At 42.8% G+C, this 17607-nt stretch overlaps 1 protein-coding gene across 5 annotated transcripts in view; it reads right to left on the bottom strand.

Moving 5' to 3' along the window:
• Nucleotides 1-12442, bottom strand: part of FRMD5 (FERM domain containing 5) — a 263050-nt gene extending 250608 nt beyond the window's left edge. For 3 of the 5 annotated variants that reach the window (XM_045583148.1, XM_036443779.2, XM_036443770.2), the window contains exon 1: nucleotides 12100-12442. In XM_045583148.1, coding sequence (XP_045439104.1) covers nucleotides 12100-12201 — 102 coding nt within the window. In that variant the 5' untranslated portion in view covers nucleotides 12202-12442. The remainder of the gene's footprint in view (nucleotides 1-12099) is intronic. The other 2 variants (XM_036443789.2, XM_036443756.2) reach the window with 2 other exon arrangements.
• Nucleotides 12443-17607: the final 5165 nt, after the last annotated feature.

The raw sequence follows: 17607 nt of genomic DNA, 5'->3' as shown, positions 1-17607 counted from the left end.
TCCTCACCCAAGCATATTTTTTTCAAATTATTTTTACAGAGAGGGGAAGGGAATTGGGGGATGGGGGGGGGAGGGGGGAGGGTGAGTACACGAGAGAAAGAGAGAAACATCATTTGGTTGCCACCCACATGAGCCAGTGGGATTAAATCTGCAACCCAGGTACACGCCCTTGACTGGGAATCGACCTGAGACTTTACAGTGGGTGAGGGGGGAAGCTCTAACCACTGAGAAACTCAGGCCAGGATGGATGTCTTCATCTTTAAAAATCTGTTTAGCTCAAATCAGAGGTAACTTTACATTTGCATTATTAATAATCCTCTTTATCAGAGGTAACACTTTCATTCATGCGCATCTACAATCAACCTTTGGTAAGCCCCAAGTAAGACCTTAGCTATTAATGGTACAAAGGTTTCAGGTCTGCCTTTCAAAGAGTTCCCTGTCTAAAGAGAGGTAGACGTGTACTTAAATGTTTACATTTTAGTGTGGAAAGTGCTATAACAAGATCCACAAGGCACTGCCCAGCAACACTGGGGTGGGAGTCCACCCTGGGATGAGGAGATGATTTGATGAGAGATTGGTGATTCCTGCAGCAAGAGAAAAGACATATGCAGGATGATAGGAAATAAAGCTAAAGGGCTGTTATTCAGTAGGCAATGGGAAAGCTTTAAGGATTTTAAAAAGAAATTATCGAAGTTGTATTTTGGAAGCATGTGAACGGTGGGAATGGGCCCACTGCTCCACAGGGGGGTAAAACCTAGACTGTTTGAACCCCATATCTGGCTAGCATAAAGGAGAGCCAGGCGGGGCAATGCAGGAGGCTCTGATGCCTGCCACCACTGAGACTGCAGTAGGAAGAGGAAGACTGAATTCATTGTGATCCCTATCATTCCTCAAAAGCTCTTGGGCATTTGTAACTTCTTGCAAGTTCCCATTTCATCCTACCTAACAGAAGAAGCCTGATGGAGTGAGGAGCGGATTCCGCCTTGTCATGCTCCAATAAAATCCTGCTGGTCATTGAAATATTGAAATATTTCTCTACAAATAGCCACTGCCCTGAGGGACTCCTCCTCTCTTCCCTGGAACCACCCTCGGCCTCCACGATTCAGCGTCCAATCATGTCTGACCCAGCACAGGGCCCCAGACCCAGCTCCAATGCACTCTAGCGGTCCTGGTCAGTGAGGTTTTCACGGTGCCTCATTGAGGGTTGAATATTTTAAGTGTCATTCCCACATGGGGGGGCAAGTCTAGAGAGATACTTTAAACCCATGGTGGGCAAAATGCGGCTCTCCAGTCACATGCGGCCCTTTGGTCCCTTGAGTTTTTAGCAAAGGCCAGCTTAGGAGTACTACCCTAATTAAGTTAATAGCAATGTACCTACCAATAAAGTTTAAGTATAAAAAATGTGGCTCTCAAAAGAAATTTCAGTCGTTGTACTGTTGATATTTGGCTCTGTTGACTAATGAGTTTGCCGACCACTGCTTTGACCCATTAAGCCTCTACTATCACACACAGCTGCAGCAACAGGAAAACAGATTTCCAACACCCTTTCCTTATTCCCAATCCAGATCCTCCTCCAGATCCAACCAGGTATTTCTGCTTAACACTCATCTTGCTCCATCCCAAATGTTTCTCTGATTTTGATTTTTAGTGTCCCCTGTCAGTCAATTATTTCAATCTCCCTCAAATTTCACTAATTTCAGCTGACCGGATTAAAGACTTTCCTGGCCCTGTGCAGTCACTATTCCACTCAATCCCTAAGTGTCACACCTGAAGTCACAGAGACTTCGAGCCTCATTGGATCTATTCATCCATTATGAAATAATTGCAAAAAAAAAGTTTACAGAAAATTCTGAACATACTGAAAATTCATCTCAGTCGAGCCCCAAGATGTCAATTTATTTAGATGTTTGTATTATTTTAAGCTCCAATTAATTAAAATACACAACACTTGTGTTAAAAGTAAGGGACATGAATCACATTGTTTTAATGTATATTTAAATATGTTATGGTTGAATACTTTTAAACACCTTCTGCCACCACCATCATCCTAAAAGGTGTGACCACCACACAAAGAATTTGACAATAAGCAAAGGTATAGCTTAGTAGATAGTAATGGCTACCAGGAATTGTGGTAAAAGACTGTATTAAATGAGTGGCCCAAAGTATAAGTTAGCATAAAACAAAGGAGATAGTAAGAAATAAATAGAAGAGCTATTGTGTCAGAAAAGATGGTAGGAATAAAATTGTGGGGTCTGGAAAGAAAAGTTTATCCACTTCTGTCACTTTCTTTTCTTTTTAATATATTTTTATTTATTTCAGAGAGGGAGACAGAAAAATCAATGATGAGAATCAATGATCTGAAGATCCAGCCTGCAACCTAGGAATGTGCCCTGACCAGGAATCTAACTGTGACCTTCTGGTTCGTAAGCTGACTCTCAACCATCAAGCCAGCTGATCTGTGGCTATTCATTTAAAACATGTTTATTAAATTACCTGAAGTGTATTTGAAAACAAGCAAAGAAAGTGTTGGTTTTTTCATATAAGCTATGTTGCTTATGAAATCTGACACTGCAATAGTTGATTCAGTATCTTTATATCCTGCAACTACACCAAGCAAACTTCCATTTTTTTTAAAGCCTTTTTCACATGCATTGAAATCTAAAGCTTGCATCGATTGAAGAAGTTGCACTGCAGTGCTGGAACTACCTTATGTTTTGATCAGACGCTTATCTTTCAACAGCCAAATTTCTTCTGAGTGGGCTCCCAAAGAGCTGATGAGATCCTCTGCTGTACAGATGAGTGTGTGCTGTGAAACTGCAGGCTCAACATGCCGCTTATCATCCCAGGCATCATTGCCAGTCCATAGTCCTTCTGATCCACAACCTTCCAATTCCATAACTCGGGGGGGATCTTTGGGGTTTTTCTAAAGGGAAAAATCTGAAAAGAGGGCAGGCTGGATGCCTTCTCCAGCCTAAATTACCCCTAGAAGTACTTGAGAGCCTTAGATGACATGATTAATTCTTCCTCTTTGTGTTGTGATCAATGTTCTTATCTGTTTGACTCATGCCAAGCAGCTTCTTACTGACACATCCTGCCTAGAGCTTTTGGAATCCTTTGGGACTCCTAAAGCACCTGGTCCACTCAGGTGTCCTCAAAATAAGGTTGGGGTCCAGGCTCCTGTGTTGAATCAAGCTATAGAGACAGAAGGCTCTGCACCTGCCTGGAGGCCAAGGGTAACTTGCCCGTCTATGGATGCCTGGATGGAATACCAGGCTGTGAGGGTTCACAATGGTTGGCTTTTCCCTACGACAAATTCAATGAAAGTGGCCAGACATGTGAGTGTGCCTTGGGGCACGCTGTTTTGAGGTACCACTATTTCTTTTAGGGCTTGGGCCTGTGGGCCTTTGCTAATTTATCTGGCTCCCATCATACCATTTCACAGCAAGCCTCCCTCATCTCTCCAACAAAGTGGAGTGCCCATATTGTCAGTCATTCCCCTATTCATCAGTCTTTAGACTATTTTTTTTTCTTTTTCTTTTTCTTTTCCAGAGCAAAATAACCTATTAGCATTGGCTTTCTGCCGAACACTGATTGCCCAAATGCCAAAGAATGCTTTCTTAGAGGCTCCCGTTCCCAAAGCCCCAGCCTGGCATTGTGCTGAGGGCTAAAAAGTGCGCCCTGTGTGAGACTGGGAGCTTTGGAGCTGGCAGGCCAGGGCTCACTGGGAAATCTGAAGCTGCACTCCGTCTTCTAGCAAAGCTCTTCTTGGTGGCCACGTAGGTGTGGGAAGAGAAATGCTGAGTATGCCTTTTAGGGACCCATGGGTCACAGTTCCTAACTGTTAATGCACAGTTTAGGTGGCCATGTATCAGTTAAAGGATTTCCAAACATCAGTTAAATGTTGGAATTTGATACCCTCGTTTCTGGTCGGATAAGTAAAATGATGCCAGGGATGAGGTCTGCTGGACATAAAATTCACATGTAGTGGCTGCAGCCACAGAATGAAGATGGATATCTGAATCTACCTTCTCTCTCAACGGTGCCATTGCTTTGTGAGGAATCTTAATGTGTGTTATAGTTTTGGAATTAGACTTAACCTAAAGCCAAATGCGTTTATTTTTAGTTTAGATTGACTCCTCTGAACACGTCAAGAATGATTGAAATTTGCTGACAGCAATTTTCTTTTGTAGACAAGTAGATTTCTGTTGTTTGCCTCAACTGTACCAGAGTAAGTCAGGTAAACATAGTAAAGACTAAGCATGTTTATTTGGCCTTACATTTTTAGCTTTTCTATCTAAAAGGAGTCTGCTATTTTGTCAGCCTGGAGTGCCCTTTACCCACCCCACCCCCCTCATAGCCCACTTTCTGCTTTGGAACTCTTTCATGACCTAGTTTAAATCTCAACTCCTTTGAGAAATATCTGTTAATTTTGAGTCCCCCACATTTGCACCGCCATAGCCTATCACCTTGTCACAGCCCTGAATTCCAGGATGTCTTACAGTTTGCTATTCACATGTTTGCAGTCCCTCAGCCCTTAGGCACCTTTACTCCTTCCTAATCCCTCAGTGTTTTAAATTCTAAAATTTTTCTTGAAAATCAATATGCAGATATAAAATAATCATATTTTCAGGTCAGGGAACACAAAAATAAGAGCATCAAATTGGAATTATGACCCATTGCAGAATGTTTAAAATCCTGCCCACTTGAAGATAGGTATGCATATCTGCAAAATAACCTAACTTTTACCTTACAAGGGTAAGAGAATCCGTTAAGACCATTTCGAAGAAAATAAAAAGTTAAAAAAATGTTAGATTGACTCTTGGCTTCTCCTCATCTATTATAATTCAATCAACAAGACTCATCAACTTTGTCTACTAAATCTCCGTATAACCCACTAGTAGTGATTCTCAAACCTCAGCAAACTAAGACTCACCTGAGAGACTTGCTAAAACAGATTGCCCAGCTCTATTCCCCAAGTTTCTGATTTGTTAGGTCTCCAAGTAGGGCCAAGAATTTGCATTTAACAAGTGCCCAGGTGAAACTGATGCCGATCATCCACAATCCACACTTGGAGAAGCTACTGCTCTAACCCATCTCTTCTTCTATTCCTCTTGCTTTTAGCAAGGTTCACAATGTCAACAAAAGGGAAAGGGCCCCTGAGTTGTGACACAGTAAGATGGCTCTAATAAGACATAGTAGCTAGGTTTGGTCCTGATCTTGAGTGGTTTCCCTTGGTAAGCAGTGATTGTCTGAGGCTTTGAAACAATCCTTAATATATAGGAATGAATCCTAAAGCATTTCTGGAGTGGTCTAGAAGGTTTCTAAATATGGACCAGCAGATGAGGTCATGGTTATGCAGGGAGTCATAAGTAGAGGAGGGGGAATAAAAGCTATAATCACTGTCAAAGGGGTGTTTTCTGTAGACAAGTGAATGGAGCTATTGTACACAAACTCAGTAGTTGCCAAGCATGTGGCCTAATTATTTTGCCTGTATGAGCATGGCACGGAAGGATCTCCTCAGAGGACTTATTTCACACAAGTGGTATCTAGTTTGACGTTAGCAAGCAAAAGCCTAGAGAATTTGAACCTAAGAGTCTTTACAAATCCCTGCCTTCCAAACCCAGGATGTTATACAATTAAGTTGGAAAGACCACAAAGGTAAAGCACCATTCATAGAAATAGTATAGCAATTACAATCCGTGAAAGACCAATGCAAGGGCCCTATCTTGTTCAACATGTTGATGACAACATTAATGAGGATCACAAGGTGGTCTTGGGAGGCAAGAGGTTCACAATTTAAATCTAGAAGCTGGCTTCCCACAGAAACTGATCTCCCTAGTCGATCTTTGGCTCTACCTATATTTAAAATGTTTATAGAAGTTCAAAAAGCTGTATTGCCAACCTAAAGGAATGGAAGACCCAGCTACAAAGGACATGACAAGGTGTTGTGCATTTCTAACAAATACCCAGGTGAAACTGACGCTGATCATCCACAAACTATGCTTTGAGAAACCACCGCTTACACCCATCCCATGTTTTGGTACTCTTCGTATTTCTCAGCTGCATGAGAAAACCATTGAGGCGGTTGGCCTGAGCCCCAAAGGTTAAATGGCAGAGAAGAGGAGCCAAGAACTGCCACCTGATCTCTAGGAGGACAGCACCCTCCTCCCTATGCACCATGTAGTGAGACAGAGAAGCTGTAAGGTTGTTGCCAATCCTCCATTATAGTCACATCTGTTGGACAAGCTCTGGTGAGGCACAGCTGAAGAAGAGTGACCTCCAAGAGGCTGCTCCACGAAACAGGGTCCGCAGAGTCAGACAGGATGTTACAGACGAGACTGTCAGAGGGAAAATGAAGTCAGGTTAAAATAGACATTAATTAGAAACAGGTTGGGAAACATGGTTCACTTCCTGTTGGGGCAAGATGTTAGAAAATGAGGCCGTAAGGAGGTCATTTTATGTGATACTACTTAGGGGAAAGGCGTCAAGGAGGTTTCTGTGACTGGGGTAACCACTATACTCAGTGTCCTAATTCTGCCAGACCTAATGCTCCAAGAAGCACTGCTCTACAGTGTCCATTTGACCTAAGCCTTCTAAACCTGCAAAGATGGAGAGGAGGGACCTGAAAAGCTTGGAGTCCTAAGAGATTAACTTAAAAAGTATAGAAGCTTTAGACTGGAGCTCCACTCATTCAAAAGATAACTGCAGAAAGTTATCAGAGACCTCAAAGGCTCCATAAAATACCCTACTGACAGACTGTACCTCTCACCAGGGAGAGGAGTTGCAGAACGGTTTAGAAATGGATGGGCTGAAACTACAAAAAGGGTTGTACATTTGTTAGAAAATGTTTATTGTTTTCAGGCATAAGAAGTCAACACCGAAATCATGTAGCACAAACAAATCAAAACAAATATTTATTGAACTGTAACTACGCAAAGCACTGAACTATATAATTCTTAGGGCTTAAGATTTACAGTTTTCTCTTGACTCTCTTCTTTTAAGTTCTAAAGTACAATCTATATGAAAATAAAGTTCTAAAAGGAATTCAAAATATTTTAATATAGTAATTGTTATATCACTGGCAAATCCCTTCTAAAACTAATGCCTTGCTTCTTCTGATTGTGAGTTATACATTTTAATACCTATCCATAAACCAAATGAATAATAAAAATGATTACTTTCTGTCTTTAGGTTGTCTGATTTCATTTTGGCAAACATTTTTGTGTGTGTCATATTAATGATAGCACAGACATGATAAAGAGTCTCTGGACAATGTAGCAAACAGAAGACTCAAAAACCACATGCTCTTCTATTTTACATTATGTTGAATAGCCTCATCTAGCATATTCATTTCAAGCATTTAATAAAATGCAAATCAATGCAAATCCCACTGAGTAAAACCTGTGTGGTGAATGCTTCTAGGTTTCTTTGGGATGCCACTGATGCTTCCTTAAACAGTACTTTTTCAAACACAAAAAGAATCAGAGCAAAAATGGACATCTAGAATTTACCTTCTGTATGAAAACGGATGGTTTGCATTCACTTTCTGTAATAAATGTTTAAAAACACAAATTAAGAAACAGAATACAAGGGATGTTAGGATTCTGGAGGGCTGATTCTGGAGCTATCTTAGTTTTAAGAATTAATCTTGCTTATTATTGTAACAGAGATCCTGAGACAGCATAATTGCTTTTAAAATATTTTTTTAAATTCATGAAAATACAATGAAACCAAGGATTCCGCTTACCAAATATGACACTGAAGTTCTTAGAAAAGACAGAGAACGTTCCAGGCAATAAGTGCCCCTCTAAGGCCAAAGACTTGGTGGGACAGAAGGAAAGCAAACCTGAACTCTTAAAATTTAAAGAACAGTTCTAATAAAGATTCCACATCCCAGCTTTGGATTTTACAATTTCACTGAGATTTATCAGAAGTCCTCTTAAGGGAACTTACTGCTTAAATAAAACATTTCTCAATTCTATTTTTTATTTGCATAGAATAAGGCCCAATGTAAGTATAGTGTATTATTCTGTTTAATTTTTCCCTATTATTCATAATATTTCTAACTAATTTTATCTTTACTGTGAACTAAGTACTGTGTTTCCCTGAAAATAAGACATCCCTGAAAATAAGACCTAGCACAACTTTGGGAGAAAAAATTAATATAAGACACTGTCTTATTTTCAGGGAAACAGGGTATTAATATTCCCATTTTATAGATGAGGAAATTAAGGTATAGACAGGAGAAGGGACTTAGGGAGAATTGATAAAGAGGAAAAGATGGGATTTGGAGACAAAAGAATCAGCCATCTGCTAGCTTTGAGCAAGTACCTTCACCTGGGCCTGTCTTTCATTTTAAAAAGAGGATAATACCACCTACCTCCCAAATGAGTGAAGCATACAGCAGAGCGCCTCATACAGGGCTAGCCATTCAGCAAACATCGGTTCCCCCACAAATCCACAATCCCATTTTCTTCAGCTGCTACAATGGGTATGATGTTGTGAGGTACAGTATAACACAGGTAGAATGCCTGACAAATACAGGGCTCAATACATCTGTTCTCTCCCCTAATGCTGCCTCCCTTACTAAGAGTAAGGGTACAATTACTAAGTGGCTGAGCCACATCAAACCCAAACCTTAATTTCATTATAGACTTGTCTCTGCACACACACATTTTTATTAATGGTAGTACCTCATTAACTGCAAAAACCAATTTAACCTAGCTATTTAATCAGTAGTTATTGGAATAGGTTCCAGCAAAATCTAATTCATTTACAGGGTAACTCTACTTTTCAATAATCGCAAAAGGAGTTAATATTTCTGATTTGAAAACATGTATTTTCTAATACATATTTCTACTGGCATTTATGCAACAAATATTCTTAATATTTTATAAACTATTATAACCTCAAAGATAGTTGAAAGTCTATTCCTTAGGATATCATATGCCTAAGCTTTAAAATGACTCCATTTGGTATATTGCATTCAAAGATATTAGGCACCTTTTTTACTTTTCCTATTTTTCTACCAAGTAAAATAACCAAGCAAGGCAGTAAATGTAGTAAATAAATATAGATGTGAATAAAATGAAACAGATGTGTGAAAAATATGGGCCAGATCTGCATTTATGAGACAATGACCTTCAAAACTGGCAGGGAGCTGTTAACAATGTTCTTCAACAGGGGAGCAATTACACTACAACCTCACTGTGTATGTGTGCTTTCATTTCTCACGGTCTACAAATACATCTGCATATCAGAAAGAATAAAAGAATAGTTTGATAACTGTGGCAACCTTCATTGAGAGGACATAAGGCATTTTCATCGCCCTAATAATCACATCCTAAATGCCAGATCATTATAACTGCTGCAATATTAAAGGCTAGACCAATACTTTTGACAGAATTTCCTACAACTGAAATGTACCAAATGTGGCTATTGCAGCTCTGCTTTTGCAATACACTAGGTGGTGTCTAATTATCTCAAGAAGCTCTGAAATACATACCTTATTTAAAGAAAAATATGGCATACAATAAGGAAAAGAAGTTCAAAATGTCACCAATTTTTTTTTTAAATATACGGTACTGCAATTCCTAAAATGTTGGGGATATTGCTTTAACCTAGTAAGTAGTTCACAGTTTCTTTCAATTCTGATTTTAAGAACCCTGTACCCAGAATTTTACAAATAAGCACACAAACACACACAGAGAAATGCACAACCGGAAAAGTTGCTAAGAAAAGCTTAGTCTCTGAATGCTCAGACAAGCTATATAAACAAAATGTTAATTTCACATAAAATACTGTCTTTTCTTACATTTCCTCACAAAGATAAAAGCAACAGCAATTCATAATAGTGGTGCCCAAAAATAACCATATTATATATACTTTAGAACCCCTGTGTCTTTTAGATCTTATGCAAGAATCACTATACACAATCATTAACATGTCTAGACAGTGGACATGTTACAGTATGGTCATGTTATACCAAGCTTAATTTTTAAAATTGTACTTTTAATTTTCCTAAATTTCTATAACATTAAATTATAATAAATAAATGCAACCACATAGTAAGCATAAGTGCAAAAAGTTCTGCTTAACTTAAAAACACTATTTTTTCAATAGTAATGAAAACTACTCACAACTTTAAAGGTTCCACTAACTGGGAAAAATAACCAATTGCCTTATTGTGATACCTTAAAACCGCAAGATTATCACTAGTGGGGTGGAGGCATGAATTGTGTTTCATTTTTACTACGCCTTGGCAGAAGTTAATGACCTGTCCTGGGAATTTCATTTCACCAATGTATACCCCAAAAGTATTTTTAGGCGTCGTGAAGTCTTAATCTTGCACTGCCCTTAATATGCTGTTGTGTAAAGCCTTAAATTTTAAAACAAAAAGGATAAATACTTTAAAGGCTCTCGACAATGTATTCAAATGGTGAAAGGGTCAACTCAATCTTTTCTCCTCCCCCACTAAAAAAAAAAACACTATACAATGACATAAAGATACAATAGAAACAAAAAGTAGCATGCCACTTATTCAGCAAGGACATAACACATAACATCTCTATCATATTCAACTACAATAATCCTTTCACTTGATGGCTAGAATCTTTATGGTTGCTTAATCTGTATGTAAGTGACCTTAGAAAGAGATTTTGTTCTTTTCCTCTGCCCTCACGGGTCTTTGGCAGCAGTCATCCCTTATGCCCAGAGCTGGTTTGGGAGGAGGGGGGAAGAGGGAGTGGAGAGGAGAGAAGGCAGAACTGAGCACGGAGTCAGCAGAGGCAGCTGCTCTCATCCACTACCCGGCGGCGTCTTTCTCACACACCGCTATTTTCCGCTATTGAGCATTGTCAGCAAAAAAATAAATAAATACGTGGGGGGGGGGGGGGGGAGAGAGTAGGCAGGGAGACAAAGAGGATAGGACCTGGGCCGACAGTTTTTGTCTGCCACATCATCTGAGGCGAGAAGCCCCTCTGATTTCTTGCTGAAACAGGGACCAGGTGAGAGACCCCTGCGGGTCCAACTCTATTTGCTTCTCCAGAAAGAGCAGAGTCCCCGGCAGTGAGCGCAGGATCCACCCGGCTGCTCAACTACACGCCGGAGCAGCAGCATCGTCAGTGCTTCCTACCTCTGACTTCACAGAGGAGGAGAGAGGACCATGACCGCGCTCCCTCCCGGGGAAGACTACTACTCATGACGTGCCACACAGCGGCGGCGAAGGAGCATTAAGCCAGAGGTTGTACAAAGCCCTTCAAAAATACCCGGTTCTGGTGGGAATGCTGTGCAGCATTATCTTATTGTTGGCGTGTGTGTGTGTTTTTGTAAGTCACCGATTCTTTCTTGCCACTGTCAACCCTGAAATCGCTGGGACTTGTTGCTAAATCTTCACCTCACGCCCCCCTCCCCCCAAAACTGCCCAACAGAATAAGATTTGGGGAGCGAACGGCGGGTGGGGGGGGGCCTGGATCTTGAACACCCAGAGGGCGGGCTGGCTGGGCTGCCTTCAATAGGCCACTGTGCATGGGCTGCGCGTTCAGTTCTACCTTCAGAGAGCTCTGACTCACAAATGCTGGAGAATGGGGGGGGGGTGGGGGGGGGATTATGACATATACCGGCGTTATCCTTCCCACCAAGGAGAGATAAGAAAAGCCTGCTAGCCGTCCTTGCTGGGCCGGAGAGCCAAAGCCTGCGCGCGCCCCCTCCCACCCCCGACGGGGCGGCCAGGGAAGGAGCCTCCAGCCCTGCCCGCCCCCCTCCGGACGCCCGCGTACGATGCCCCCTCCCCGGGCCGGCTCCAGCAGCCGGGATGGAGCGCCCTCACCCCGGGAAAGAGCAGGGTGGGGACCGAGTTGGGGCTCCGGAACGCGGCGACTCGCCCCGCAGCGGCGCCAAACGCCCGGCGCCTGGCCACGGACAGGGGCTCGGGAGGAGGAGGCGCCCCGCACACGGGGGCCGTGCTCCGTAGTCAGCCAGGGGCGGACAAAGCGCTGGGGTCTGGGGCGCCTCCGGGCAGCGGCGAAAGGAAAGGGGCCAAGTTGGCCAGACTCCGGGGACGAAGGGGGTCCCGCGGGCGGGCGGGCGGGCGGCACTGACCTGGATGGTGCAGGTGTACTCGCTGTCGTCCAGCAGCCGCACGGTGCAGCTGTACTCGCGCTCCAGGCTCCTGCTGCTGCCGCTCATCAACCTGCTCAGCATCTTCCCGCCGCCGCCCGCCCGCCGCTCCCGGGAGAGACGCCGCGGCGCTGCGGACCCCGGACCAGGCGCCCCTCAGCGGGGCAGCTCCGCGCCCAACCCGGGCACCTGCACCATCACCCCAGCCGGGTCGCCGCCGCCGCTGCCTCCCGCTGCCCCGCTCCTCCTCCTCCTCCGCCTCCTCCCGGTCCGCCGCCGCCTCCCCCAGCCCAGAGCCAGCTCCGTGCTCTCGCTCCTCGGCGCCCTAGTGTTGGTGCCCAGCTCCTGGGGCGGGGCCTCGTGCGGCGGGGGCCCAATGGGGGTCAGCGCGGCGGAACCGAGTGGCAGGCGAAACAGCCAATGGGAAGAGCAGGTTGGAATGATGGACACGTGAGGGAAGCAATGACGGGAAGACAGTCGGGAACGAGCTAAGCCGGGCCAGCCTTCTAGCGTCCCAAACGAGGGGCTCCTCTCCCTGCGGTTTCTGCAAATGCCGTTTCCCCTCCCCCGAGCCAGAGGTGGGCACTCGCCGGGACCGACGACGCCTGCAGTTTGGGATACATTTGGGCTCTGCTTCGGAGGGCAAGTCCTTTTCTCAGCCACGCCGCCGTTCCCGCCCTCTCTGGAGCCGGGGCGGTGCGAGCCCACAATCCCGGCACCTGCAGAATGCACGCACCTTCCGCTCCAGACCTGGAGGCTGCCCCAACCTGCGCGCTCTCCCGCGTCTCCCGGACCAGCCTCTCTGCCCTAAGCCCTTTTATTTGGGGGGAACATCTACATTCTACAGTATTTTCCAGGAGCCACTGAAGTAAGTAGAAGCTGGAGGGTTCGTGGATAGTCTTAAGCACCCAGGTTTAACGCCTAGAAAGCCTTTCACTCTTAACACCCTCTGCCTCCTTACTTTTATTTTCAGAAAACAAAAGGAGACGGGGGTGTCCTCCTTCAGCCAGTATAGAGCAGGGGGAGCGATGGCTTAGTCGATTCCTTGCACCTCTAGAACCGGAATTACGCCTTCAAACTTCTTCAACAAAACACAAAGAAAAAATCGTCTCCTGCCCTCGGGGACCCCACATCTAAAAAAAACCTCATGTTACTTATGAAAACTTCACTAAGAGGTAATACTCTCCCTCAACATTTTTTGATGGGAGGAAATGCTATAAAAGAATCATATCAACACAGAACATTAATGCTGTGATCAATATGTTGACGTAAAAATAATGAAATGGGCAGTTTCCTATTATTTTCATTTAACTTGTTCTTGTTTATACACATAACAAAATGAAACCTTATATCGTCCTAAAAAAAAAAAAATCCAACCTTTAAAGTATGCTTCTTCCCAAGTGTCTTTGGATTCAGTATTTCTCCCAATTTATTTGCTTTAACCTCCCCCCCTTTATTTTATTTTTATTTTTTTGTTTTGTTATCACCTCAGTAACCTGAATTGCTTTCTTAATTAGTTGCATTCTCCTTGTAGCATTTAATAGGCATAGGAGGGGGTTCCTCTTTTCAATACAGTCCTGGAGGTGTCAGTTAAGAACCGCTGAATCAAGCCATAAAACCAAGTGTGAGCTCCTCTACTCTGTAGCTCAAACAGGTAACCTGATGCCTGCAACATAATAGGTACCCAATATTTGTTTGTTAAATAAAGCAAATGGAATTGATCATTACTTTACAGTATCTAAAGATCTGTAAAGAAACTAAGAGAAATTCAGGAAAGTCCTGGAGATTAATGAAGTTATTGATATGCCAAGGTAATATGGTACAAAGCTTAGTTTTGTTGTGTAGTTGAAAGAAGATAATGAGGTTTCAGCTAGGCAGAACTTTTGTTGAAAGAAAAGATGTTATCGATGATGTTTATTAAAGAATCTATAAGAACAAGAATATCCCAGAAGCTAGAGGGATAAATATCCCAGCGATAGTAGGGAAGTGTCTTTAACAGTTTATGCAAATAAGCAGCTGTTAGAATAAAAACACAAAGCACCATGAATCCAGAAAAGCTCTAAGGAACTGAATGCAACATTTTTCCAAAGTATGACCATAGATGCATTCAGCATCGATTAGATTGTGGCTGCTATGCCAGTGCATGAGGAAAAATCCCTGACCTAGTTGGTTTGGCTCAGTGGATAGAACATCAGCCTGTGGACTGAAGGGCCCTGGGTTTGATTCTGCTCAAGGGCACATGCCCAGGTTGCAGGCTCGATCCCCAGTAAGGGGTGGAGGCCACCAATCAATTATTCTCTCTCATCATTGATGCTTCTATTTCTGTCTCTCCCTCTCTGAAATCAATAAAAATATTTTTAAAAGAAACATTCCTGCTCAACCTAAGAAAATCATGTTAGTTTAAATGCTCACTTTATTGAAAAACCAGTTAGATACGCATCCATGCTCTTACATAATAGCCATAAAAAGCTTCAAACTCTCCCTTACTCTCTGATACAGAAAATTTCATGAAGGAGACAGAGGATGGACAAATAATGGGAGAAAAGCAATAATCAATCAGTTTCTGGATAAATGTATTTCTCTACAAGACTCAAAAGGAGAGAGTATCCAAGATGGTGACATAGGTAAACAGCTGAATTTGCTGCCTCATACAACAACTTCAAAATTACAACTAAAAGACAAAAGGGACATCATCCAGAACCACAGGAAGGCTGGCTGATTGGAAATTCTACAATTAGAAGGAAAGAGAAAAGCACACTGAGACTCAGAGGAGCTGCGGAAATAAAGGCAGAGGTACGGAGGTGCACACCAAGAGGACTGGCAATTGAGTACACAGCTGTCTTTTTTAAGTGAGAGGGAGACAAAAATTCCCAACCGCTCTGAACTCCAGTTCCCGGTGAGATTCTGGGAACCCAGACTCATTTGGGGAGAAACTAGGCTGTCTGGCAGCAGGCAGAACTCAAGGGTGGTTTTCTCTCAGAGGTGCTTGCAGCAATTACCAAGGGACATTGAGACTGGGCAGGACTGACAGGAAGCCATTGCTGTTTGCTCTGCCCTGAGACTCAGCCCCATCCAAACTGTGCGCAGAGGCTTTTGCATATAAATGGCGGGATCCTTTGAAATCTAAACTTACCTAACAAACTGTAGCTGAGTCAGTGAGACCCAGAACATCCAAAAGAAGGCCCAAGGCTTTACAGCATCTTGCACTGCTTCACACCTGGGTCTCATCTGGGCACCTCCAAAACTCAAACAAAAAAGAAGAATCTGCAGATCTATCCATAGCTCCTACTGGGTGGCCTCAGGCAGAGGCTAAATTAGCACCTCCTTAGAGATCCAAGAGCCAGTGTATGTAGGGGTCAGAGTAGGACCATCTAGATTACAACTCCTCAGATCTACAAGGGACACACTCAGGAGGCAGACTCAGTTAACACCAAAGCCCCACTGAAGCAAGTCTTGTCTCCAGCACAGAAGTTCCCATCATAGACACAGCTGATCCTCACAGCCAATTGGTCTGGAGGTCAATTCCTTCCAGTGATAACAACAACAATCAAGGCTTAACTACAAGACTGTGCACACAGCCCACAAAGGGGTGCACCAAGAGTGTCCACCTTGGGTAATTGGGGAGGCCTAGCCACTGGGCCCTATAGGACAACTAGCACACTAAGCCACTCTATCAAAAGGAAAGCAACCAAAATGCAGAGACAAAGAAACAGGTCACAAATGAAAGAAATGGATGAAAGCAAAATACTGAATATAGAGTTCAAAACCACGGTTATTAGGTTTTTCAAGAATTTCCTAGAAAAGACCGATAAATTTAGTGAAACCCTGGAGGTTATCAAAAAAGACCAACTAGAAATTAAACATAAACTGACTGAAATAAAAAATAATACACAGATATCCAACAGCAGACTAGAGGATCCCAAGAATCAAGTCAAAGATTTGAAATATGAGGAACCAAAAAACACTCAACCAGAGGAGCAAAAAGAAAAAAGAATCCAAAAATATGAAGATAGTGTAAGGAGCTTCTGGGACAACTTCAGGCATAACAACATCTGAATTATGGGGATGCCAGAAGAAGAGAGAAAGATACTGAAAATCTATTTGAAGAAATAATTATAGAAATTTTCCCCTACCTGGTGAAAGAAATATACTTACAAGTTCAGGAAGCACAGAGAACCCCAAACAAAAGGAATCCAAAGAGGACCACACCAAGACACATCATAATTAAAATGCCAAGGGCAAAAGATAATCTTGAAAGCAGCAAGAGAAAAACAGTTAGTTACCTATAAGGGAGAACCCATATGATTGTCAGCTGATTTCTCAACAGAAACTATGCAGGCCAGCCTAACTGGTTTGGCTTAGTAGATAGAGCGTCGGCCTATGGACTGAAGGGTCTCAGGTTCGATTCCGGTCAGGGGCATGTGCCTTGGTTGTGGGCACATCCCCGGTGGGAGGTGTGCAGGAGGCAGCTTATTGATGTTTCTCTCTCTTCGATGTTTCTGGCTCTCTATCCTTTTCCCTTCCTCTCTAAAAAATCAATAAAATATATTAAGACAAGAAAGAAAAAGAAAGAAAGAAAGAAAGAAAGAAAGAAAGAAAGAAAGAAAGAAAGAAAGAAAGAAAGAAAGAAAGAAAGAAAGAAAGAAAGAAAGAAAGAAAGAAAAGAAAAGAAAAGAAAGGAGGAAGGGAGGAAGGGAAGGGAAGGGAAGGGAAGGGAAGGGAAGGGAAGGGAAGGGAAGGGAAGGGAAGGAAGGAAGGAAGGAAGGAAGGAAGGAAGGAAGGAAGGAAGGAACTATGCAGGCCAGACGGGAATGGCAAGAAATATTCAGTGACGAATAGCAAGAACTTACAGCCAAGATTACCCAGCAAAACTATCAATCAAAATTGAAGGGCAGATAAAGAACTTCACAGATAAGAAAAAGCTAAAGGATTTCATCACCACCAAACCAGTATTATAGGAAATGCTGAAAGGGATTCTTTAAGAAGAGGAAGAAGAAGAAAAAAATAAAGATCAACATTATGAACAACAAATACATATCTATCAGCAAGTGAATCTAAAAATCAAGAGAATAGAAAAGCTGATGAACAGAATAAACTGGTGAATATAATAGAATCAGGGACATAGAAAGGGAGTGGACTGACAATTCTCAGGGGTTGGGGAGAGAAATAGGGGGGCAGGAAGATGAACAAAAATCATACACCTATGGATGAGGACAGTGGGGTAGGTGGGGGAGGTAAAGGCAGAGGGTGGGGTGGGAATCGGGTAGGGGAGCTATGGGGAGGAAAAAGGAACAATTAATAATCTGAACAATAAAGATTTTATTTTAAAAAAAGACTGAAAGGAAACTAACAAAAGGCAGAAGTCTAAGGGGAACTAAAAAGAAAGAGTTCATGTAAAATCAAACTGAGAAATACTTTGTTTACCTTGGTTTTTCTCAAGTCTATTGTGTGGATTGCCCAAGATAGAAGAAAGAGTTTGTTCAGTAAAAG

Source organism: Pipistrellus kuhlii, unplaced genomic scaffold, assembly GCF_014108245.1.
Source record: "Pipistrellus kuhlii isolate mPipKuh1 unplaced genomic scaffold, mPipKuh1.p scaffold_m20_p_1, whole genome shotgun sequence".
In the NCBI taxonomy this organism is placed as follows: Eukaryota; Metazoa; Chordata; class Mammalia; order Chiroptera; family Vespertilionidae; genus Pipistrellus; species Pipistrellus kuhlii.
Note: the sequence above shows the minus strand (reverse complement) of the source record. Positions and strands in the feature narration are given on the sequence as shown.